The sequence below is a fragment of the Plectropomus leopardus genome, chromosome 1 (assembly GCF_026936395.1).
Source record: "Plectropomus leopardus strain MGB_pleo_1.0 chromosome 1, ASM2693639v1, whole genome shotgun sequence".
NCBI classification, from domain to species: Eukaryota; Metazoa; Chordata; class Actinopteri; order Perciformes; family Serranidae; genus Plectropomus; species Plectropomus leopardus.
This window is the reverse complement of record NC_142176.1, coordinates 39,075,890-39,101,614: the sequence shown is the minus strand read 5'-3', so window position 1 is coordinate 39,101,614 and position 25,725 is coordinate 39,075,890. Positions and strand designations below refer to the sequence as shown.

Here is a 25,725-nt window from a genome sequence, read left to right as displayed (position 1 = left end):
TCTATCAGAACTCTTTCATCTCTAGTCTCTCTCTTTTACCTCCTGCCTGGCTTCACTCTTTCATTAACTTTTTCACCGTAACTGACATTTTTACATTGGGCTGCTTTCAAATAACACTTTCGACTGACATTTTGCTTTTCACTGTGCTTTTGTGAGACCCGTTTTCTATCACGTATGGGATGCATAGATTCTTAATGTCTGTCTGCAGTAACAGTATCACCACCTTCTCAAATGATGTCATGTCGTAAATCTTCACCTTGAGCAAGAAGAAATTAGGTGTTGTTGAGTACATGAGATGCGGCTCTACTCTAATTGCCTTGTCAAGGCTGGGATGTGCCATTGTGATGAGTGCCCCATACTTCATTATGCTGCCTCATATACAAGTAAAAAAGAAAAGCCAAAGCCCTGGCTATGTAATTTTTTCAAGCCACAGTGACTGCAAGTTTGTTGTTAGCCTCTCTTTTCCTCTCAACTTTCCGTCAATTACCTGCAAGTTGATTTAGCCCACTCAGGCTGCAAGATGAGTTGCTGCTGCACTTCAGGAATGATCCAATTAATTTTAATACATTGGCTGAGGCCAGACAAGTGACCAAAACGAATAGAGCAAATTCAATATATCAGTTCAATCCAAAGCCTCCCTTCTTTGTTTAACTTGTACTTTATCGTCTTTAGGCTCTACCTCACTCTTCGCACATTTCAGTGACCTCATTCACTCCTTGCTCTCATTTCCTGTCCTGTCTGGGACCCCTCATTTCTTTTCTTTTTTATCTGGCACATCTCTGTCTTTCAATCTCCATTCTTCATGCTACCCATTTCCATCCCTCAGGGAAATTTCCCTCTTTCTTGAACTCCAATGTGTGCTAATGGTATCACCCCAGAACCTCTCTTTGCGCCAGCACTGGTGCAGCAAGATATTTCAGAGCTGGCAGTTCACTTAGAGCCTCAAAGCACACCTGCGTAAGTCTTTACCTTTTCACAGATGAGCATACTTGTACACATGAAATGTGTGTAACGGCCCCGTGTATACTAGATATAGCTTTGTGCAAAAAAGTGCACACACACACATTCACACACCCAAAACCAGTTAAAAGGTAGATTGACCAACCAACCGTCTGGCACGGCTAAGGAGCCTTCTTGTCAAGACTGACGTGACATTTTCCCGTGAGATGAAGACTGACTTCACAGGTCTCAAAGGAGAGGAGGGGAGAAGTGAAGCAGTGAGGAGCGAGAGAAAAATCAGTGATGGGGGCAACATGGAGCTGTGAGAGTCAAAAGTAAGTCAGCAAAGGAAAAAAAAAAAGATGAGAAAATCGAGGAGAAAGGGACATGGGGAAAGTAAGAGTAGAGGAGGAGAAACAATAGTGAGGACTTAGAGAGGAGAGATTAGGAGCAAGTGTGATTGAGCATAAAGCTGGGATAAAGGCCAAGTTATGAAATGGCAGATGACAGGTGGGATGATGGACTATGAGGTAAATAAATGAAAAATGAACAATGCGGAGAAGACAAAAGGAAGCAACAGGAGGTGATGAGCAGAGAGGAACATGATGGATCAAACAGAGGACAAATAGGAAGCAGATGGAGGATGCAAAGAAAGAAGTTGGGGATAAGCTGAAGTCCTCATCAAAAGAGTCAGAATCAAGCGTTTTCTTTGATTTATTCATTTTTTAAATTATTTTTGTTAATGAGTGAAACAGGCTTGCAGCAATTAAAGTTGTTTGTACAAACACTATTATGAAGCAGAATTATTCATCAATGATGCCAACTAAAATCTGTTATGAAACAAGATTTTTTTTTTTACCAAGTGCTGTTTTTGTACCCTCCAAAAACTATGAGTTGTGGCACTGCAAGCCAGGGAGATCATGCCTGTCAGTTCTAATCAAATAAATTTCACTAAACAGCACTGTTATTTTAAACAACTTTAACCCTTCCTGTTTTCACTTCCAATTCTTTAATATAACAGCAGTCACAGTGGGCATTTTATTGCAACACAAGTTCGTTTATTTTTGATACTTTAACTACAACATACTGACAATATTCACATTTACTAAAGTAGGATTTTGAATGCACTATTGTTTAACCCTTTAAAACCTGGAGCAGAATCACTTTTCTTGTGCTGCTCTCAGATGCCTTTCACAAGTATTTAAACCTTTTGAATCCTAAGCAAATTGGTGTGATTTCTTTCAAAAACACGGGGAAAAGGCATTTAGCACCATGGTAAGCAATGTTTTACAAATTGCAAATTGAAAAACAAGGGGAAAACTATATTTATAATTATAATGATAATATATTTAAAATTACGTTTCTTTGTTTATTTTTTGTATTAATTTTCAAGAAATGTTCACGTATTTTTTTTATCAATTTCTTGCAAATTTTGGGGTCATTTCTTCTTTTGTTGCTCATTGCATTCTTCCCACGTTTTTGAAAGGAATCAAGCTAATTTGCTCAGATTACTAAATTGTTAAATATTGACACTTGGTCAGTAACCCTTTTGTTGAAAAAGACAGAGGAAAACACATTTGTTTCAGATCAACCCAGAGGGGACACTAACAGATGAGCAGTTGCTGCCAGAGTAAAGATTTACCTGGAGTCAGTTTATTTGTGGCCGACAACTTCGCACAGGATTTGGGGCACCTGACACAGCACAGCAGCACCCCCCTGCTGTCCCGCAGTTAGCCTACTGATTTCAATTTGCAACTTTGCCGTACAGTCTGATATTGGTGATGTTTTTAAAGCTATGTAGGGTTATGCATAGAGTCTCAAATGCTCTCAAACGTCATCTGAATAGCGTTGTGAGGTTTCCCATCAAAGTGGAGCATGATAAGCACTCAAAATACTTTTTCCCAATTGCTGGAATCCCCAAACTGTGAAGAGTCATACACAGTAGGTATTCATGCGCATATTCAAGCCCCTGCTAGACATGAAGATCAGTTTGCGAACAGAGAGAATTACCATTCTCAAATCTACTTTTAGAAAAATGTCTCCCTTTTGTTTTGCCTATTCATCAAGTGGTGTTTTTGGACATTAAAAGTCATTTTGAATGCTTCTATTAAACATCACAAAAAAAAAAAAAATCCTGGGGTGATGTTGGCAACTGTTAAATTTTTATTACGGATTTAAACTGTACTGTAGTAAACAGCTTTGTTTTTTGTTTTTTTCTTATCTAAATAATCAGTAGGAGTTTAAGTTGTTAAATTGTTTAAGACAGTCTTGCAACTGTCAAACAATTTACTTGACAAAGGGAAAATAATATCTTAAAAGAACCCTTTATCACAAAATCTCAAGATGCTTTATGCAACTGATTTTTAAACATTTGTTTCAGATTGGAGTTTGGGATAAAGTTTAAGTGCTGCCATTACTGGGGATGCGCCATCTGATCTGTTGGATTGGTATCAGGCCTGATAGTGAACTTATTAAGTTGATCGAGTATCAGTCAGACATGATCGATCCCGATGAAATATTTTGGGTTTTTTTCTGTGCTCCAGTTATTGTGAGATCATTTGATGTGTTAAATCACAGCTGTCAGCTTTCACTTGCTGCATGTGCTTTACATCAAATGCATTTTAATGTTAAGGTATGGGAGCCCTAGTTTCATTGGCATTCAGCTAACATGACCAAAGGTTAACTGTGTTATGTTGTCCAGGGTATATTTTCTACTCTTTTGCTCAGACACTTGTTTGCAAACATTGCATGGATGGAGTTATGTTTGATCTAACTTTATGTATGAAAAATCTTAAGAGGAGAGCAGCTCAGAAAAATAAGACAAGACATTGCATCTTATCAACAACAAACATTCGTTAACTAGAGTTAAAAAAGAAAACCACTTCAGAGGAGCTCTGCAGGAATAGTCGAGCAGGGGGGAAAAGAGAAAAGTCAGATCCGCAAACGTAAAATGCTTAGATAAGGAGTAAAAGCATGTAATGAAGCTGAAAGACATCGTTCCTCTCAGCTGTCTGTTGACACACCAAAACAGCAAGCGCAGCATCGGCTTTGATCAATGTCCTTTACCTCAAATTCAGCGATGTGTGCAAGGTCTGTATTTATTCAAACCAATCAAGTCTGATAGAGAACTTAGGGGAGAAGAGAGAACTGGTATCAAATATGTGTTTACACAAGGCCTGAGTTTAAGGTTGGGTACAAAAACTTGTATGACTGGTGCCTATCAGATCGAATTATAAAAGATTTTGGTTCCAGACTGTGCGAAACAAGTGCACTGTTGTAAGAACAAAAAAAAAAAAATGCGTATGAGGTAAGGAATATAAAGTTACACATAACAGTGCTTTGTTTGTACAGTTTAAGCTATTTGTTGTGAATGAATGCTCTAAATCCTCTTTATCCAAGCCAAGTTCCTGTGTCTTGCTTGCCCCCTGATCACTGAAATGGAAGGGGTTAGCCCCAAAATCAGCCTTCCACTGGAACACAGCCAGGCTCACTTTAAGATCCAGTAGTAAAATTAATCAAGATTTAGTGGCATCTAGTGGTGAGAGGTCTAACGTTGAGCCACATGATCTCTTCCTTTCCAAAAATACCGACCTGGTGATTTAAACCCATAAAAACACTGAATAAAGCAGTTTTACATAAAAAATCATTACTTTTTTTTTTATACATTGCTCTCGTTGTGGAGGGACTCCTAACTGTTGTGCCTAACCCCAAAATGTCCTGATCTAGAGCCAGTGTTGGGTTCATCCATTCTGGGCTACAGTAGAAACATGGTGGTGGTGGTGGTGGTGAAAAAAAAGAAAATCCTACAGCCTTATAGCAGCATAAAATCCTGCCTGTCAGCATCCCTATGGCTAGCATGAGAACTGCTGAACTTCTGTCTTGTTGCTTTGGTTAAGTTAAATAGAAGTAAAGTGAGTAAATGAGCTACACAGACACATACAAACAGAAATGGATAAATAAGAAAGAAAAAGAAAAGCTGAAAAGTTGAGCTGGGTGTGCAGCAGGCTGGCAGGCCAAAAGGGAACATCTTCATAGAAGCCAGCACGCCTTTTAAATGCTCTGGGTGTACCAGGGTTAGGACAAGACTTTGCTCTTAAAGGGCACATCCAAACGACCAGGCTTCTTTTCTGCTACTCATACGTAATTCATTACCTCCTACTCTAAGAACGACAAGGGGGAGAGAGGGAGAGAGAGAGAGAGAGAGTATGCTTTGTTTGCAAGGAGAGTTTCAACTCCAACAGAGTTTGGGGCTCTTAAATATGAAAAATGTCCTCTTCTGACCGCCTGAGGATACACAGGAGTCAAACCGAGAGCATATGGACTGCATAAACAGCATTACAAATCACACTGCAATACACATACACCCACCAATCACCCACACACACACACAAGCAGTCATATATACACTAATGCCCACAAAAGTCAGCCTGTGTACGAATCAGCAGGCGATGCAGCAAGTGCAGAGCAGTGAGCTTCTTGTATAAACGATCTGTCAGCTAGCTAGCCAGCCCCACAGCCGATGCATATTGGATCTCTGCAACCAGCAGCAGTTGCTATTTGAAAGCAGTTGCAGTGCTAAGCTGGGGGTTCTACTCCAAAACAACTCTGTGGAAACTGAACGTTATGCCAGAGTGAATCTCTGTGTTTCTGTGTGCTGTTACTTTCTAGATCGCTTTTCTTCCATTTTTATCTAACTACAGTGTTAAGAACACATTCCTGTTTCGTTCACAGGAAAGACTTGAAAAGCAAGTAAACATACACACACACACACGCACGCGCACGCACACACACACGCACACGCACACACACACACACACACACACACACACACACACACACACACACACACACACACACGCGCGCACACACACATACACTCGCCAATTCTTATCTGGCGTCGTACCGGCAAACTTTCTCCATTCTTCAAGGGTGTTGTAATTACACAAATTTAATTTGTCTTGTTAATTTGTCTATTGATTGGACAAGCACTGGCCTCTGGCTGGTAGTCTTTGCATGCATGTATGTGTGTGTGAGAGTAAGAGAGTCCTGTGTGTTTCATCAAGCACCTCAGAGCAGGTCGAATGCTTCCAGCCATGTTTGTCATTTATTGTTGATCTCGCTGGACACAAATCATTACCGTGACAATCACTCTTACTAATACTGAGGTCAAAGTGTGTCACTGCTGATCATGATGCTAAGTGAGCCAGTTACATAGTACGTCATACCAGGGGTATTGATAAAACTGTCTTTATCTGACAGTGAAAAGTACAAAGCTTGGGCAAATTATGTAATGCACCTTTCTTAATATGTGTTAACTTTATTCCAAACTAAAATTATCACCTAGTGATTGCATGTCTCCAGTCAATCAGTCAAGCTGCAGTTATACTTCACAGACATGTCTGTAAAAACATGGATACTTCACACACATCTTCCCAATGGCAGCAGAAAAGATCTATTAAATGAACTCTTGAGTTATGGTCAAATTTAAGGACATTCCCTCTAGGCATTGTTGAGATATTACATTTATGAGAATGAGACAGATGCAATGTCACAGTGACCTTGACCTTAAACCACCAAAATTTAATCAGTTCATCTCTGAGGACAAATGGACTTTGACTTTGCCCTAATAAAAAGAAATTCCCTCACAACTTTCTTGAGAGATCGCATTGACTAGAATGGCACAGACAAACGGACAACCGAAAAACATCCAAAATTGATTTACTGGTGTCTCCTGGAGCCAGCTGCACCAGCTGGTCTTAATTAAGCCTGGTCATAACTAAGTTGATCTTTGTTAAGACCAGTCTTTTAAACGGACTCTACATTTTCAAACTTCAAGTTTTCAGTCCTAATCTCAGCTACGCCCAGCCTTGATAATTCCCTGCAACTATGGCTGTTGTTGAGCAGAGCCTGTGTTGCTAGGATACATTAAAATACTCCCGCTGTCTTGCTAATGCATAGCTAATTATTTATCATTTGCTGCAACGTTATTTTTTAAAATCAGAGAAAAAGAAAAGCGACTTTCATGGACACAAAGATTTTATAGAGCTGTACAGGAAAGACGTGTATGTGTTTGACTGACGGCAGCTGGCATGTGGAGCTCCACATGAAAAGAAAGAAAAAGGAAACAAAGCTGGCCTGCAACTCTTGCACAGACAGAGTGCTGTTAGCAGTGGTATTGAAAAATAAGGACCACACGAGCATCTAAACGGACCAAAATGACATTTGCCGATAAGCTTGCTTGTCAATGCACAACACACATACATTCAAAAGTACATGCCATCCAGTTTTACTGCATTACATGAACACCAAACACAGCACACACAGCACATAGCCACAACATATTCCACCTTTAACATGTTGGTAAATATATATGTTACTGTTGCTTAATGTGCTGCTTTTGACCAGCTAATTAGCTTGCTATCTTGCTCCATAACAGACATTTGTGGTGCACTTTTCACCGCTGAGCACTCGACAAGCTGACATGAAGGACAAGATGAGTGTGTTTGTATGTTAGCCAGAAAAAGAGGAGACTTTAGAAGGAACGCTAATGGGGGTTGCTGTTCAACTTTTGTGGCTCTTATGCTGTGTATCAGGCTGCTAATATAAAGAAACAGTTGAGATTTGCAACCAGCCCATATTAAGGGAAAACAAAACTACAGGAAATCAATGAACCTACATAAGAAGAGTCCAGTCTTTCTTGTCAGGTTAGCCATTTGCCCCAATGTCCAGTCAATATCTAAGCAATTATGCGAATTTCCCAAAATGTCTGTGGGTTTAAACATGCAGAATTTGCACACAGCTAACTGACAGGCAGCGTTGAAAGCAACCAACAAAATAAATAGATTATAGATTTATCCATCTAAAAATTGTGAAAACTGGCTTGTTGCTGCGGAATCCAAATGAACTGATAGCGTTTAGCCTATATCAAATAAAAATAATCCATAACTGAAAAGACGCAGACATTACTTTTCTTTGGCAGAGCTGTGTTTTTTGTTTTTTTTTAATTCATAAAGACAACCATACTTTCTACATGCATCCACAATGTCACAGGATGGGGAAAAATATATGTGCTATTTGTAATGACCATGAAACATTGATTAAACACACATTTCTATGCAGTCAACAAATCATATCCATCGCAAATCTGACATGACCTTGCGGTGATAGAGGTATAAATACCCCGTGTAAGTATATAACAGATCAGATCAGCACTGAGAAACATCCCCCAAGATAGTGACAGGTGGCAGTGATAACGTCAAAGTAAATACCCGTCAGATAGGCTGGTGGGGCAGCTAGGACAGTGTCATACTTGTCAAAGATGTAATGACAAAATAGAAGCAAGAGCACGTGTTCACCGGGGAACTTAAGGGCCATAAATATACCCAGTGGAAGTGATGCATAGTAAATTCCACTCAACTAAATCCTATCTTGACACAAGCTGGACACCAGCCACATGTTAATAGCAGGGGTCTCTTTTTGTCCTTCCAGCACTGCAGCTTTTATGGACACATAATAAAAAGAATTACCTCGCCTGGTTACAGAGTGACACCCGCTCATGTGTTTAATATCCCTTGTGTAAGCCTTGTGGAGGAGAGGCAGCTTTATACAAACAACTGTGCCTGTGTGCTTGTGATGTTATTAGCTGTAAATGCCTATTAGCTGTTCTAAAGCACTGGTAGTTGATAATGGTTTCCAGCTAAACTAATGATAATGGCCATGTAAATTAGCATGAAAATACACTTTGCTGTAAGGGTTGGTTGCATATTGGATTCTGTTATGCTGCTTTTACAGCAGACTCCATGTGTAGCAGCTACAATATCGGATTTACCAAAAGCCAAGAAAGTTCCTGCAAACCAGTGTGGGACTAAGGATCCACTGATCTGGATCGATGCATCAATTCAATGATCAGCGATCCAATATCTAGGGCTGTGCACAACTTAGAAAAGTAGAAAAGGTAACTACGCTAACAACGGTTCTTAAATTTAAAACAACATTTTCTGCCAATACTACATATCAAAACTGTATTACTTTGCTATGAGCTGTAAATTCACCACCTCTAATTAACAGACGTGTTTGCGCAGATACAGCTTAGTGAGGCTGCTACATTTGTGCTTGTTTGTGTGATAGGTTGCACTTCATGATCAAAGGTTGCTCTACACTCATGAATAATATATCTGTAAAGTATTGTTCGATGGAACTAAATATTGTTCTTTGAACTGCTGCTGCTTTTGTGCTGGGAATTTGCTCCATGCATAGAAATGTGCAACAAGAGCTTAGCTTGGAACAAAATGACTCTGAATTGTTCAACAAAATGCCTTCATGTAAATTTCAGGCTCCATAAATTAATAAACAATATTTACATGCTGCTGAAGTAAATGGGTTGAAGGGAACATCCGTTGTTCTGATCCTAACGAGAACACCAGAGGTCAGTTTAGGTATGGGCATTATCATGTCTTATATGTGCAAAAACACCCAAACTACACTAGCTCTGTTATTACCATGTAATCTTCTCTCCCTAAGCGGCCGCAGATTGGATGTAGAACACAGTTATGTTCCCAGGGTGTGTTTGTGTGTGTGTGTGCGCGTGTGTGCGTGTGTGCGTGTGTGTGTGTGTGTGTGTGTGTTTTGAGTGCTTTACACCTTCTCTGGTCTACACAGCAGGGCTGGCTTGGTACAGCTGCCCTGCAGCAGGATAAAGGGTGACTGAGTGGGCGGCTTTGGAAAAGCAAACCAGCATCTAAGAAGCTGAAGGTCTCTGTGTGGAAATGTGTGTGTGAAGCAGTGGGAAATATGATCAGGCTCAATAGGCAGCATCCCATAACAAGGCTTAATAACAAGGTGAACAATGTCTCTCTCTCACACACACACACACACACGTGTGCGCACGCACACACACACACACACACACACACACACACACACACACACACAATAGTGATGGTGTCAAAATGAAAATTCTGGAGGTATATTAGTAGTTTTTCATGTACCACTTGACATTCATGAATCAAAAAGCAGTTCAGGTTGTACAACAGTCTCCTCAGCCTCCGTTCCCTCAAATCCATATTTCACCTCTCGTTTCCTCTGAAATTATTCTGTAATAACCCTTTTTAGACTAACATATCAACTTGAAATCATGCCACAGGTGCAGTGCAGCCTCCCCTCACTTTCTACTTTCTAGCACAGCTCTTGTACTTTTAACACATTCATGTCGGGATGAGACCCTCAGCATTCAGTTCACCACCTGTTTGATTTTAGAGAGATCACCCCATTTTGACTGATTCCTCTTGTAATTATGCATCAATCCACTCTGGCTCTTTGAGCTTCAACTTGAGGGCCGGATGCTTGATGCCGTGCGCTTAGGTTGAGGTTGAAAAGAACGTCCTGTTCCTTTGTGCCCACACTAATCATATTATTCAAAAAGTTGTTGTTTTTGTTGTTTTGTTTTGTGTTTGTTGTTAAGCTGCGTCAGCTTAACGTCAAAATAAACAGTCAGTCCATCAATGTTGTGCTTTTTCCCTTATGCTCGTCTTCTTTGTTCTTTATGCTGTTTGCTCACTGTTACACTGATGAAGGAGGCTCACTGCCCTTCTTAAAATCTAACAGGAAATAGTGGTGTGCCATATCATATCATTCACCATTATTTTGGTATATTATTTAATGTGATAGGAAAAAAAATAATATCCTGATAATGGCAATATTCCAACTTGCTGACATAATGATGTTAGGTGTACCATTAAACATACCAAAAACAAGCATGGCTGAGAGTGAAATTGCTACAAGTGAATGTTGTTGTTTACAGACTACAGAAATGAGAGATTATTTTTGTTTAGGTTTTACTGCATGTTTGAAATCAAACTGAGAGGTAAGACTTTAATACTTATTTTATTGCAACTGTATGTTCTTGAAATGAATAATAAAATATTTCTGGTTTTAATATTATTATCATTATTATTATTATTATTATTATTAGTAGTAGTAGTAGTAGTAGTAGTAGTCATGTCATGTCATCAAGCATATTGTTGAAAATATTGTTGACATATTGTCATATTATTTTAAGGCCACCACTAACAAGCATGCAGGATTTATTGGTTATTTTTGTTTTGTTTTAGCTTTAATAGCTTTTGGCCTTTATATGCTTTGTGACTGGATGTAATCTAATCAGCTCCCCTGTAGAAGGAAAGTGAGGCTCACTGAAAGAATTATTGTTAGCTTTTATACCATTTTCTTTTTTTTTTTGTTCTTTTCATGTGTCTCAATTGAACATACAGTGTGCAGTATACACAATGCTTTCCACATGTCTGACTGTCTCATATTTAATATGCTTTGACAATATATCTATGAATAGTTTCTAGAATACTTCCTATGAATACTGAAGTACAAAGTTTGTAGTATAGGTGGGCTTTTGCAATATATGGTGCCAATATTATTCCTTTTATTAAAAATCAGATATTGGTCATTCATTGTTGTTCATATCTGATATGACAGAGGTTCATCCTGGACTGTGGATGGTGCAGATTTTTAATAATATTTGTATATCAGATGGCTTTGTGCATTTGGTGTCTCAGCACAGAAAACCTTTGTTGTGTGCATACGGATGAATTATAACACTCTGAAACCTGCCTTACCTTGTCTAAAAGAACCATTAAATAAAATGATAATAATAAAGTTAAAGTTAAATTAGTTAAATAATTATCATTAGTTGTTAAGGAGGTGGTTGCTGTTTGGGAAATGTTTGTTTCATGATGGTCCTAAAAGATAATTCTGGTTTCTTCACACTTTATATTCTACTGTCTACTGTCTGGAAAAGGTTAACAAAACTCCAAACTTATTTCAAAGAGAAAGCAAAGGAGAAAGTTAAAATTACTCCTGTAAAATTTAATTCGCTATAAGCATATATCAAGTACAACTCTGATCTACCATACCAATATTTTGGGTTTGCTGATTTAGGGATCTGCCTCCAAATAACATGGATTAGATAATATGTCTAAAAGGCTTTCTTACAATCGGTCTGACCACTTGTGCTTTTGCTCATGTGATCTGCTTCAGAGGTCAAATGGCCTCAAAAGTCTCACTTTCTGTTTGGTTTTGTTAATTTGATTAATTTCACATTTGTTACACCACTAAATGATAAAATAAACTAAGGCACATTCTGTATTATAAGCTAATGTTATGGACCCATCTTTACTCTTAAGTTGCATTGCTTTGTAAATAATCTAATTAATAAAAGCTGTTTGATCAAACTACCACAAACTACTTTAGTAGTATAGTAAAGCTGCCATAGGACGCTTGATGTATATGCTCTGAACCATGGTTCAAAATATAAAGGAGTAGCTATGGGGTCTCGTCTCCTTGAAAGAGAAATTAGCTCCTGAGTCCTCATTTAAGGACCTAAAGAAGGAGCTCTAACAGACCATCATTTTCGTTACCTTTTTTTTTTTTTGTCAGTTTTTTTGTATGTGTTAAACATGAAGTTTCAATCCTATATTTTAAGGTTGTTGGCACAGTTTGAAGCATATGTTGTAGCAGAGTGAGAAAGTGAGGGAGGATGAGCTCAGAGCTGACAGGTGTTGATTATCAAAGCAGTGGAGGCGGTATAAATGTACAATGTAGATTTCACTTTGACTGTGAATAAACACTGCAGCCCCTCAAGACCCAAGTACAGTTCCCTTGTCTTGCTGGGTAAAATGTAGAGTCTCAGCCCCAAAGTGAATATTAGCTTCAGCTCTGGAGGCTACAACTACCCTGAGCCTTGCAACTGTGATCTGAAGTTGACACAAGACGTATTTCTATTTGGCAATGTCATTGAATTGGCAGGTCAACCCAGCCATGCAGACTGGCTCCAAAAATATAATAACAAAAACCACATTGTAAAAAAAAAAAAAAACCCAGCATGCTCCTTTAAAGACATTAATAATATCAACAGTCATTATTGTGTATAGACACAAACATTACGGGTGCAGATGATTATGTATCAACAGCTTCCATGTGCAAATACTGGATTAAGCCTTAACGCATGATCATAACACTGTTTGGTACAATAATAGACTTACATACATGTGCATGAATGCATTCATGCAGTTATTTTAAGCTCCAGCACAGTCTTGTCTTGCTGATGGATTTCGTACATGCAGTGGGTGAACCTTGAAACAAGTTAATTAGAGCTCTAAATATGTACAGCCTGACTCTAATTGCACAAGCACAGTGACAAAAGAGCATTAACTCGCTGAACCCATTAACTCTTTAGGATCCAATAACACATGCTAGCTGGCTTTCAGAAGCACACAGAGCCTCTGACACCAACCAAAGCTGAAGATATAACGCAGGATTTACACTGCAAACCTGCTTATAACACACACAGACACAAATACACAACATGTCCGGCTCTCTGGATGGACCTCACCTCCCACACATATTACTTTGGCAGTGATGGAACAACAGCATCTCTCTCAAGAGAGAGGACCAATGCAAGGGAAGAAGTAGCGAGAGAGACAAGTAGGCGTTAGTCTCTCAGATTAAAACAGTAAATATACCAAGATGTACAAGACATTTTGTTCTCGGTTTCAGTCTGTCTATAATTCCCGCCTGCTGCCCTCAATTCAACAAGCTTTATTGTCTTTCAACTTCAACAATATTGCCACAGCAACAAAGGAAACGACTGACATTTTCCCTCAAGAGCTGCAGATGTAAACCTGCCGAGGCTCAGTTCACACACACGTACAGATCTATATATCATAGTGAGTAGCAGGAGTGTGTGCAAGTGTCTGTCTGCTGCACATCTTTTCCTCCTTTCCTAAATTAGCATTTGTGTAAAAACAGAATTGTATAAATGGGAATCAAAGCAGTGCACATCAAAATGCATGGGGTGTCAGCTTTAATAAGATCAAAATCACAGAGTGTATGTGTGCAGATTGTGTAAGAGCGACTGTCACTGCCTAATCCTCAGGTCGTGGCAAGTTAATACACACAGGGAATTAAACCTGAGATGGATTTCCGTTTTTGTCTACAAACAATCCTTAGTCTACAGGCTAAGTGGAAGAGGGAGTTTGGAGGTGATATAGGGTGTATTTCTGCAGTCTGATCATTTGTTCTGTCCATTCCTGTTTCTGTCTTCCCGAATGATGACAACATATACAATATACTGTCAGTCAGCATGTCCCTTTATAATAGTCTCCCAGTGTTTCTCTCTCTCCCTCTGTCTCCCTCTGTCTCCCTCTGTCTCCCTCTGTCTCCCTCTGTCTCTGTGTGTGTAAGGGTTTGGTCACAGCAGGACTCATTTACGCATCTTTGCTAGTGTTAATTTTATTAAAATGTTTGCATTATAAGGCCACTACAACGTCACTTCACTATGCCATCTTTGCATTTTTACATGGACCCAAAAAATTGCAGCATCAGTCTGCTTCAGTGTGTAATTTTTAACAGCATGCCGGCATTGTGGAAACACAAGAACCACAACAGGCATGATATTTAAAGGGATAGTTTGGGATTTTTTTGAGATACTTATGTATAGTTATTGTACTACATACAGTAGCTGGTGGTCGGCATGCTCCTGGTTTGCAGAAACAGGCGATGCACATGCCCAAATGTAAGTATTACCGTGTTGCACAGAGAGGTTGATATCGAAATGGATTTTACTCACTTTAAAAAAAGACCTACCTGAAAGAAACAATATCAGTCTAAGTGCATGCTTTATTAAGAGTGTTTTATACAGTGTGACATAGCCCTACCTTTTGGCACTACATGTTCTCCGTGTATAACTTCTGTATTCCTACCCAGAGGCCTAGTTGATCCATGCACTGTATTACTCTATGGGATTTCTAGGTTTCTAAAGATTTCACATGAATGTGTCTTTCAAGGCTTTTCAAGGAAGAAAGAAAAACTGCTGTGGCCAGTTACACTAAATATAGACATCAACACTTCACCTGCAAGACTGAGATAACTGTTTTTACAGTGAACATTTATCTCAGGATTATATAAAACCAACAGAGACACTGGAGAGCAACCAAAATTACACTTAATACCCACAGATACATGAAACCACTCACCAAGCACCAAGTAAAGTGCAAAGTGCCGATATCTTCTGATTCTGATTCTGACTAAAAGATCCTGAGGTTGTGTTGTTACCAAGTAAGGCAAGCAGCAACTTTCTGTGTTTACAGTCCACAGTTAGCTTCAGCTTCCACCGCTTTTACATAAGTTTCTCCTCTGTCTCATTTTCTGCCCATTCAGTCTCCTTTCCTCTCTGTAATCTGGTTCATTAAGTATTCCTTTGTCTCCACTATGGGCTCCATTTCATTGCTGCTGTCATAATACTCTTATATTTGTTGTGTCTTTCATAAACGGCTGATAGTTTGACTCAAACAGCCGACCGCCGGCTTGATACCATGGTCCGCTCAGCTAGGCTTGTGCACAGGATTACGGAAATTAGATTGTTGAAAAATGTAGCACCAAAAGAAAGGGCTGTGTGACGGCGAGATAGAGTAGTAAAAATACTCTAAATATAGCATCTGCTTAGACTGATATCGTATTTTTTAAGGTAGGCTTTTTTAAAACTGGCTAAAACATGTTTTAACAATGGCATTAATGTTGCAGTAACAGTCATTTACCATCTCTGTTATATGACTGATTTCATCCTCTGCTCGGAGGGTAAAGTGCTCCCAAATCTCAACGTTTTTCTAATTAGTGGACATTTTTGGCCATCTTTTTTTCTTTTCCAATTTCCTGCAGTTGGTTGCACACATAACATGTTGTCAAAGCGTCACACCTGTCCTGCCTGCTGTCCTTTTCACACATAAACCATTGCAGTGCTGTTACTACCTCCCCTGCTAGCTTAAAGGGGAAAAAAATCTGTCCCCCAGTTCCTCCATCATATCTTTTATACAGATCGGTGAAGCAGAATAACAGCGCAATATTCCTGTGTAAAAGTGAGTACAAGAGTAAAAGGGGCTATAGACTCATGGGGACATGTCGCACAGGACTAAGACTACATAAAAAAAGATTGCTGGCAAAATTAACATTATTCAGACTTGGTGATATTATGAGCATACTCACAGGGCTAGATTATGAATTGCTGAGCACTGTAAAATCTGACAAGTTGAGCTTACTTAAAAAAATCTAAGAAACCAATTGCCTTGGAAATTTAAGTAAATATAACTGTTAGTCTTTATACGTACATTATATGTTATTGTTAAGTTTACTTAAAATTTAGTCATATTTACTTAATTTTGAAAAGTTGTTGCAACTTAAAAATTTACTAAAATTTACTTTAAACTTAAAAAGTTTAATTAAATCAGTCTTCCTAAATTTTAGCAACTTCAGTAAGTTATTGAAGAGGAAAAACAGCTCTCCAAGTTAACACGGTTTCTAACAGCAACATAACTTATTGTCTCAACACAGACATGAAGTTATTGTCCTGTTACCATGGTCACTAATGGCACAATAAGCTCATCCATTTTGTGAGATGAGAAAAAAAAGGCCTAAAAGATGTATTTGTGCCATTCAGTCCTGTGTCATAACTGTCAGCAAGCCCTGCCTATTTGCTGGAGTCACAGTAGCTCCCAGAGGTTTATTATTTTTTCTTTGTACTAGGCCATTTACTCCTATTTTGTTCTCAGCATTGGACACCATTTCATTCAATAAGGAGTTTTATTAAAGAGGGAAAAAGCTGCATCGCTGGTGGGACAATAAGTTCACATAACTGCTGTCTCATAATTGTCTGTCAAGAGTTCTTCTTTTATGGGAACAGTTTATATTTTAACAGAGTAGGTTAAATAAAAGAGATCAGCAACACAGTTAACACACTATAACAGCATTCCCCTGTTTGAACTCTCCAGCTCTCCGCTCCCTGAAAGGTCAGCACTGTCAAAACTGCTTGCTTTTAGTCTGTGGCACAAATTTGCTTTTCCAAGTTAGTTTAAGTTGAATTCCACGGTGGATTCCACTGGAATTTATTGATGTAGCCGCTGAATTTTGACAATTTAAATGCTGGTGCTTGACACTAGGTTGGTTTCCTTTAACCCTCAAATTGCACAAATTGAAACTGCGAATATAAAAGACACCCAATAGAAGCTTGTCAAAAAAACCCTCCAATTTATCGCAAAAAAAAGTTTTTAAGCTTGCATTAGGGGGTATTTCAGGTGATTTTAAAAAGCCATATTTTGCAAAACTGCAAAAGAAACACTTTTTGGCCTTTCTAGGTCACATGATGCTATGGCTATGTGCTTGTTGGTAGGAACTGGCTCCCTCAGGCATGATGCAGCAGGCGCATAACTCTTCAAAAGTTGAGTGGATCATCTGAAAGTTCTGAATATACAATTCCTCTGTGAAATTGTGGACTATCAGCTCCCAGAAATCCCTTATACATGGGTCCCATTATCACTCCATAACACAGCATTGCCCTTTATTGAAAAAAATTCAACAAGTGCAGTGGCTGCAATAGAAATAAACCTCCTAATGTTTTGAACATCCATCGCCATGTTTCCTGAAATGTTACCACGAGAGGAGAAGTTGCATAACATCATTTATTGGAAACACAGTCATCTTGCGATTGTGTTTTATCTCCATTTCAAAAATATTGATTAAGTTTACTGCAAATCTGTAATGGTAACCAGCTAACTACAGTCCAGCTGTTTGCATTTTTTTTTTCCCCATATATACCCCCACCCCCACTCTCTGATGACCTCAAGAACCCCTTCATCACCAACCATCATGCTCCAAATGATATCAAACTGGATTTAATTTAATACTATTTATCATAAAGACCAAATCACATTTATTTTCAATAACTTTCTGGTAGAAAACCTTTGCATCACAAACATTAAATCAAACAGCGCTGAGTAAATGCTGCCTCAGTTGGTTAGTTTTTTTGCCACCTAAAAAGAAGTCCCATCAAAGAAAATGAGTGTGCACATATGACCTTTGCGACAAGTAACTGAGGCCGTTATCTCAAAACCATCAGGATCCATAGACAAAACAGTCATTTTACCTCCCAGAACACTGGAGTTTCTGGATTACCACTGCCTCAATTAGTTAGTGCGTAAAGTACAGCAGATAAAATATACAAATTACGATAAACTTACACCAATATTAATTTCTTCAAGTGGAAAACTAGGTTTTTAGCTAGTACATTGCTCATCTTCCCTGCCACTAAGATTTGGTTTATCAGAGACAATATATAAACATCACAAAGCACTGTTTATCTTTAAACATTCCAGTTACTGCTGAAATGATAACAGAAATAAACAAGTAAAAACATATATCTGCATGCAAAATTGGAGGTGGAGGTGATTGTTGTTGTCAGTGCCATGTCACAGTGAGTTGGTCTATACAACAGAACACTTAGAATATTTTGTCAAACAACTGAATTCTCTATGACTGTGTTTGATCAACTTTTTTTTCTACATGTTAAAACACAGCATGAAGTCACATCATTCCATCAAGTATTCATTTGTCATCTGAGTGCTCCCTCACACTAAGGACATTTGCCTGCTGCCCCATAAAGGTCAAATTAATTATATACAAAGTTAAAGTAATTTCCTCCACCTCATCTCAGTAACATTAGTTGTAAAATGGGATGAGTTTTGAATGAGAGCCAGATGGGATATATGTTATTAAGCTTGAGATGTCTCCTACCTATGGCCATGAAGTCCTCTTGATCCCAGGCCTGCAGCTGAGCTAAGGGTCCGCTGTACAGCAGCAGTCCATCAACCACGTCTGTGATGAACTCAAGCGACACGTGGCTCTCAAAACAAGGCATCATGGGAGGAAACCAGGCATAGCCGTTGCCGTGGAAACTGTGCTTGTTCTGCTGGCACTCAGGCCCCTCGAACTGAGCTGGGCATTGGCACCTTTGGGAGAAAAAGAAATGAAAAGGCCAAAATTACATGAATTAGTGAGGGCAATACATATTCTTTGAGGTTTTTTTTATGCAATTACTTGACAATTTCATTTTCTTGACAATTTGGTTACTTTATTTGAATCGAAACAACTCCCATTTTTTGAACCACTTACTGTATTTTGTTCTTTCAACTCTTTTTTTCTGCACTCCGTCGCTGAAAGTCTAGTTGTTTTCTCCTCTAAGACAGCCTTCTCCCCTCGGCTATCTCTCTCTCAATCCATCTGTTTCACTGATGCAGATGTTCTCATTAGTGGCAGAACCACAGGGAGAATCACTACATCACTAGGAAACTCTTCTCTATGTATTTCCATTTTTATGCATCCAAGTGCTTATTTATCCTACTGCTCAAAATTTCACCTCTCACCACCTGTCTTCAACAAAGTTTCATCCTCTGATTTATGAATACAAAACCTTTCTCTTATTCGTCTTTGTTTCAAAGCTTCCCTACATGTTCTAGGCTCTTATCGCAACCATACCATGTGATCATTTCTTTTTTTTTTAAACATGTGGCTCATTTATCTCACCCATTCAAAATATATATTTTAGTTTTATACATGGCATTTGGTTTAAGGCTGATTTTAAACAAACAAAACAATTAGAAGCCAGATATTTTCAAAGGAGCAAAACTAAAAGAAGCCCTCTGAAATTCCAAATGTGAAGACTTGTTGCATCCAGTTGGGTTTAATGTAGAAGTATAAAGCAACAAAACTAGTAAAGTGAGAGTAAAGCTGATTGTACAGAAATGTTTAACACTAGCTTAAAAGAAACATTGTGATAGCTGTGTCCACAGCCACATAATGGGCACATGGTTCACACACTCACCCACATCATAACCACGTGTTCAGTTACCTTAATTTGCAGCCACTTAAATTACATACAACACTCAGTTTAAAATGAATTTAATAGCACTTGATGTAGTTCACATTGTTTTGTTATGTTGCTACACGTTTGTGAGTTATTAACGTCTTTGAATTACCTGAGTTTGAGTGTGTTCACTTCCTGGTTGGAGTTTGCCAAAAGATGGCACTGAGGGCAGAGCCTGTTTTTATCCAGAGGGCCATCCCACGGATCAAACCAAGAGCTCTGACATCATGGGGGGAATAATTCTCTGTTTTAGTTGTTGTTTAATTTGGCCTGATCAGCCAGTATATATGTTGCCCCAGTGTCTCATTCTGTTCGGTCTGTAAAGCCTTTGTTCTTGTGTTTTGACTGCTTGGTCCATAACAGACATAAAATACCTTGCTAAATACCCAACTTGTGAACTTTGAAGTTTTTATGGGATTTGAAATGAACTGAAATTAATCAATCAATGAATTAATTGGCTAGTTGACGCGTAAAAAAAGGGTTTGTAAAATCATGATTGACAGCCATGTGTGGATAGGTGTGCTCACCATCAAAGGTGCTGTTCACGATTTGGTTAATTTCCACTTCCCAATAACAACTGTGCAGCCTCTGGCTCCAAAAGCACAAGATGTGTTGCCTATCTTTAAAGAAAGTCTATTGTAGAAATATAAGTCATTTTTCCAGATAATAATCATAGTGTCACGGATAGTAGAACTACTGTTAAGAAACTTAGAAGAAAAGATTTGTTTTTATCTGCCTTTTATCTATCTTTGAAAATATTATTAGTGTTGATTGTCTATTTACTGGTGTCAAAACAACACTGGAGCCTCTCAGGGGCCCTCCTGCCTGTTAAAGGTTTGTGCAAATATGACTGTCTCAAAATACAGTAACTGCACTGCACATTGAGCACTGAGCTCCATCAAATCTGTGTGGACTTTTTCATTTTATTTCACATAATAAATCTAAACTCTGTGAGGTGTCACTGTACAGGAGATACACTGAAAGGTGCATTCATTCTCACCATCTGCTGCCATATTTTGTTATTTACTTTAATGAATAGAAAGGTTGCATCCAGGCACTGTGCACATAATAATGCCACTACAGCAAATACTGTGAAACATTCCATTTAGGCAGCAGACATTTGACAGGAGAAGAAAAATCTTTTAGAGAAAACAGAGTTTGGACTTTTACTTACAGTGGAATACAAATGCTTTGACAGATTTGATGGAGCTCGGGGCTCATCCAGAAGACAGCTCCTTCATTTCAAATGATTTGAATGGATAAACATGAAATCTCTCTGTTTCAGCTTTTCTGTCTGAAGAACAGACTGTCAACTCAAATTAGATCTTGACTGATCCTGCTGAAGTGACGGGGCAATTAATGATTATGAATAACTAATACTGTTGCTGTGCCACATGCGTCAAGTCTGCACAGCCCATTATTAATTTGGAGAGAAGTGATTTGTTCCTACTGCTTAGTGATGGCTGAAGCTATCACTGGTGATGGAAAAAGGAGGGGCAATAAGACTTTCTGTCCCCTCACTTTCTGGTGCAATGGCTTGGTAACTTTATTAACATGAGCTTTGCAGCGCGGTGTGGGCAGATCACAGCCAGTGGCCCCTGCCAAGTGATTCATAAGCACACCAAACACACTTTTTGGTTATATTGTGACCAGGCTCCATTGTAGGCACATTATGACACACTTGGGTGAGATCAGAAAAACTGCATTACTAAATGTGGGTTCAGTAGAGGCTTAGGTACTGTTTAGAGCATTTTACATGCTTTTCATTCTTAATTTTTTATTCATTTTGGCCATGTTTATGCATATGGCATAAACTTAGGCAAGGTTGTGTGCTGTGCTGTGATAATAAAACATATACTTTTCATGTAGTATACTGAAAATAATTATTTTTGTGTGTGTATGTGTTTCTACTTAAAAACATAGTGGCATTATGATAAAAACCTGGAAAATTCTTCTCAACTAATTAATATTTAATATTAATGATTAGGACAGTAGAGATTAATATTAATGTGTAATATTATTCAGAGCTTGATTTTGAAAAGCGCAGAGCGATACAATTGCGTGTAGTAGTACATCAGGCCCTAAGGGTTAATCACAGAGCTCTCCCCGCCACAATGCACTGACAGTTTGGGAATCATGTGGAGAGTTTTCCTCTGAGGAAACTTGTTGTTGTCTTGGACACAAATAAAGCTTTGAGTAATTCACAATTTTTTTTAAAGTGTTTCAAGGCATCTATCTCCAACATGGCTGTCAATGTGCACAAGAAACTGTGATGAAACTGTTTAATGAAAGTACATGTTTGATGTGCACAGGGGGTTCTGTGGTTATTTTACAACACTGATACTGGGTGCACAAAATGTAACCAGCGGATCTGCAGTATCTGTGTGCAGCATCACTCCAGTTAGAGTGAAGCTGGGACAGATACCTGCTGCCTTCAAATGACTGTAAAGAGAGTCACAAGTGCAAAGGAAAGGCCTTCAGTATTGTACTAAGGAGCACATATACAGAAACATAAATGCTGATGTTTACATGTTGAAAAGAACGCTTTCCTGCGCCTGCAAGCTATCATACCATAAAACTACCACAAACAAACAAAGATGGAGCACACAGTGAAATGACATCACGAGACATAATCTTCATTTTTTCCTCCTATTTGACCTCCTCTTCTTAAAGTGATAGACGGCGGCTCATGCCATCAATCTTATTAAATCAAAAGCATGAATCAGTAATTTGTGTGCACAAATCATTAAATTGAGAGCACTACTGACTACATAGTGTGCATGCAATTCTTGCATGTTCCTGGATTTCATTTGTGTTTAAAAAGAAGTAGTATTGGCAGACAGCACCATGAAATAGACTATACTTTCCTATTAATTTTCTCAAATCGCAGAAATTGAAGAAGCTGAATTTTTGTGATCATGTCCAAACTACAATACACAAAGAATCAATTTTACATTTTTCAAACATAATCAGTAAATAAATCAAATAACACGTACATATTGTAGTTCAATTGGAAATTGTCACTATATATTGCAATCGTGCACGTTTTATGATGTTCAAAATGCATTATAGTCTTGAAAAGGACTAAATGAAGCACAGAGAAGCATCCACAGTATAAAGAAGTTCTTGCTGTTTAAGTACATGAAACACCTTACTGTAGTTTATATTAGTGAACAGTTCTCTTCTGTATGGATGAAATATCTAACTGTTCTGTCTGTGACAAGACAAATGCACCACAGAGAAGCAGAATTAACCCACAAAATAATCGGCGAACGCTGATTTTTTTTTTTTACCTTTTCTATCGGTACTCAAGGCTCTACACAAACAGCAAATCATATTCTCTAATTTATGATTCTCAGCATTTCTCCTTTCACCCTCCTCCACTGAGTAGTTGTAAATGAATCTGATGAGAAAAACTTCCACTGTTTCGGCTAAATAAAAATTCCCCCCACATAATCCACCTGTTGTTAGTAATTACAAAATATACTAATTGCACACACAGCCTCCATCCTGACTTCACTCACAAACACACAGCTAAGAGAAAAAAAATATTTCTCCTGGGCAATTGCTCTGCTCCTAATACGTGAGTTTTTCATTGGTTTACCTCATTCACACTTTAGCTGTTTCTCAACATATTCTGACTTTTAGCTCTGTGGCTCCTGCAAAACCACACAAAGATGTGTGTCTGCAATATCATGTGCATTCACAGATGCACACACACACATCTCATTGGTGTTCTGCAGACAGCTCATTTCTCATCCAAGTTGTTCCTTCGTTGTCGCTGCTCATTTTCTTGCATCTGCTCTCTCCCAGGATTGAAAGACGACAGACGAATGCACACACGCAGTTAGAAATTACAAAGCTCACGTAAAATACATGACGCTTTTGCAAATAAAAACCGGACATGTCGTTTCTCTGCCTTGAGACACAGTTCGCATGAATAGAAACATGTTAAGGGGATGCTAATAAAATGTGCAAACACAACAACAGAGTGAGCAGAAATGAAATGGGAGGATATTTAAATGAGAAGACATGCATGTGCTTGTATGTCTGTATTTTGGTGTGTGTGTTGCAGAGTGCAGTACTGAGAGTCTGTGAAGTGTCGCTCAACCTAATTGTCCCTTTGGTGTCACTTAAACTAAATATTCAATTCCCCTCACTTTATGTGTGTGAAAATGTGAACTATAATGATGATTCCGCTATTGAGCATAAATTTCCCTTTTTTTTTTTTTTTTCCAGAGAGGCTAAAACTGCTTTCTGACATATTTGTGGTAAAAAAATCTAATCTCTTCCTGATTGTGTCTCTCAGCTGCATGGCTGCAGAAGTATCTGGTCCTGATCAGTTCACACAGCTTTTATACATTCTCAAAGTTGAGAACACACAGTTAACCCTTTGAAACCTGGATCATCATCACTTTGTGATGTGTTCAAATGCCTTTCACAAGCTATTTGACCCTTTGAAATCCAAGCAAATTGGTTTGATTTCTTTAAAAAGTGTGTGTGGGGGCGGGGAAGCAATGACCAACTTGGCGAGAGATTTGTAAAAGGCGAAAGAAAATGACCTGAAAATTTGCTTTTACAAAAGGAGGAGAATTATAAGAAAATAGTCAAAAAATGAAAATAAATAAATAAAAAAGTTAAGAAAATATCCAGAATAATATTTATAATTAGTCTAATTATATATTTTTTAAAAAAGTATGTTACAGAACAAAAAAGTATACATGTTTTTTTTTCTTTTTTTTCTGGTAATTTTCTTTTCTTTTAACTTTTTTTTGTTGCTTATTTTCGGGTAATTTTCTTTTTTACCAATTTCTTGCTTGGGGGTTAAATTCAAAATAACTTGCTAACAACTTGCACTTTAAATAGCTGTTTGAATACTGAATAAAAAAGAGCTCAGAGCTTTTACTCATTACAATAAGTAATTTAAATTTCCATTTTCCACAAACTGTGACTAAACAGCTGATTTTGGTTTCTGGTTCATTGATGTAGGTCTCAAGTACAAACAATATCTTAAGATATTTTATTGATAGGAAAATTTGAAACTGATTGGCAAACGACCAGACTGTTAAAACTCGCAGCACGTGACATCAGCACCTTGCAGGCAGTATTGGACACTAAGACATTATTTAGAAAAGAGTTTTATTTGTGTAAATACTTCTTTTAGCGACGATCAATATAAGGGGTTTCAATTAAAATCCAGTAATTCTGCTTATTATTCCCAGTAATATTTCTTTCCCCCACATTTAAGTTGATTAAAGGCACCTTTGATGGAGCATGAGCTAAGTATTAACAGTTATTTAACAAGTGATGCCGCTAATTATTTTTGCTGTTGAGTAATTAGTACAGTTATGTAAATATTTTGTTTTTTTTAAATAAGCTACTTTTAAGGTGTAAGCACTGCATAATCCAAATCCCTAAACAGAGAAACATACTGAACATGAGGTAATGTAGACAGTATTTAAAACACAGATGGGACAAAGCAATTGCTAACAACAGCTGTCCTTCACTAATAGTTCCACTTCTCCTCAGCCTGTATTGTTACACAATACATCCCAGACAACACCAGGAGTGTGTTTAGACCTTGTATTAGCGTGCATTTTGGTGATCTGAACACAGGTGGACAGCTGAGTCACATCACTGTTTACCCCTTGTCTCCTGCTGACCACTCTCCTGCTAGTCTACAAATGTTGAGTGTTAAAACTATAAATTAATGCTAGCTAATGTTTATTTGTTTTTTCTTTTTCTTTTTTTCCCCAACCTTCCTTTGTTTGAATACTTCCTATCAAGACATGACTATTCAATGTTAAAAAAATACTTCCAGAAGCTCTACACCTTTAGACTGTTCACAAAGAACCACACATTTATCAGGCTGTGTATGAGTGTGTGTGATTGATGGCACCAAGAAAACATCCATGCCTGTATTTCCATTTTGGCAATGTCATCCTAATTCTCCGAACGCAAGACAATCTGAGACATAGTTTTATTCACAATGGCCAAACCCTCCAATCCTCTTAAGGCAGCTTTGTTTT

The 25,725-nt window shown here is 38.2% G+C and overlaps 1 protein-coding gene across 2 annotated transcripts in view; it reads right to left on the bottom strand.

Annotated features, from left to right (window-relative positions):
• Positions 1-25,725, bottom strand: part of LOC121943534 (neural-cadherin) — a 398,280-nt gene that overhangs the window by 93,579 nt on the left and 278,976 nt on the right. For both annotated transcript variants that reach the window (XM_042487073.2, XM_088081016.1), the window contains exon 27: positions 18,568-18,782. In XM_042487073.2, coding sequence (XP_042343007.2) covers positions 18,568-18,782 — 215 coding nt within the window. The remainder of the gene's footprint in view (positions 1-18,567; positions 18,783-25,725) is intronic.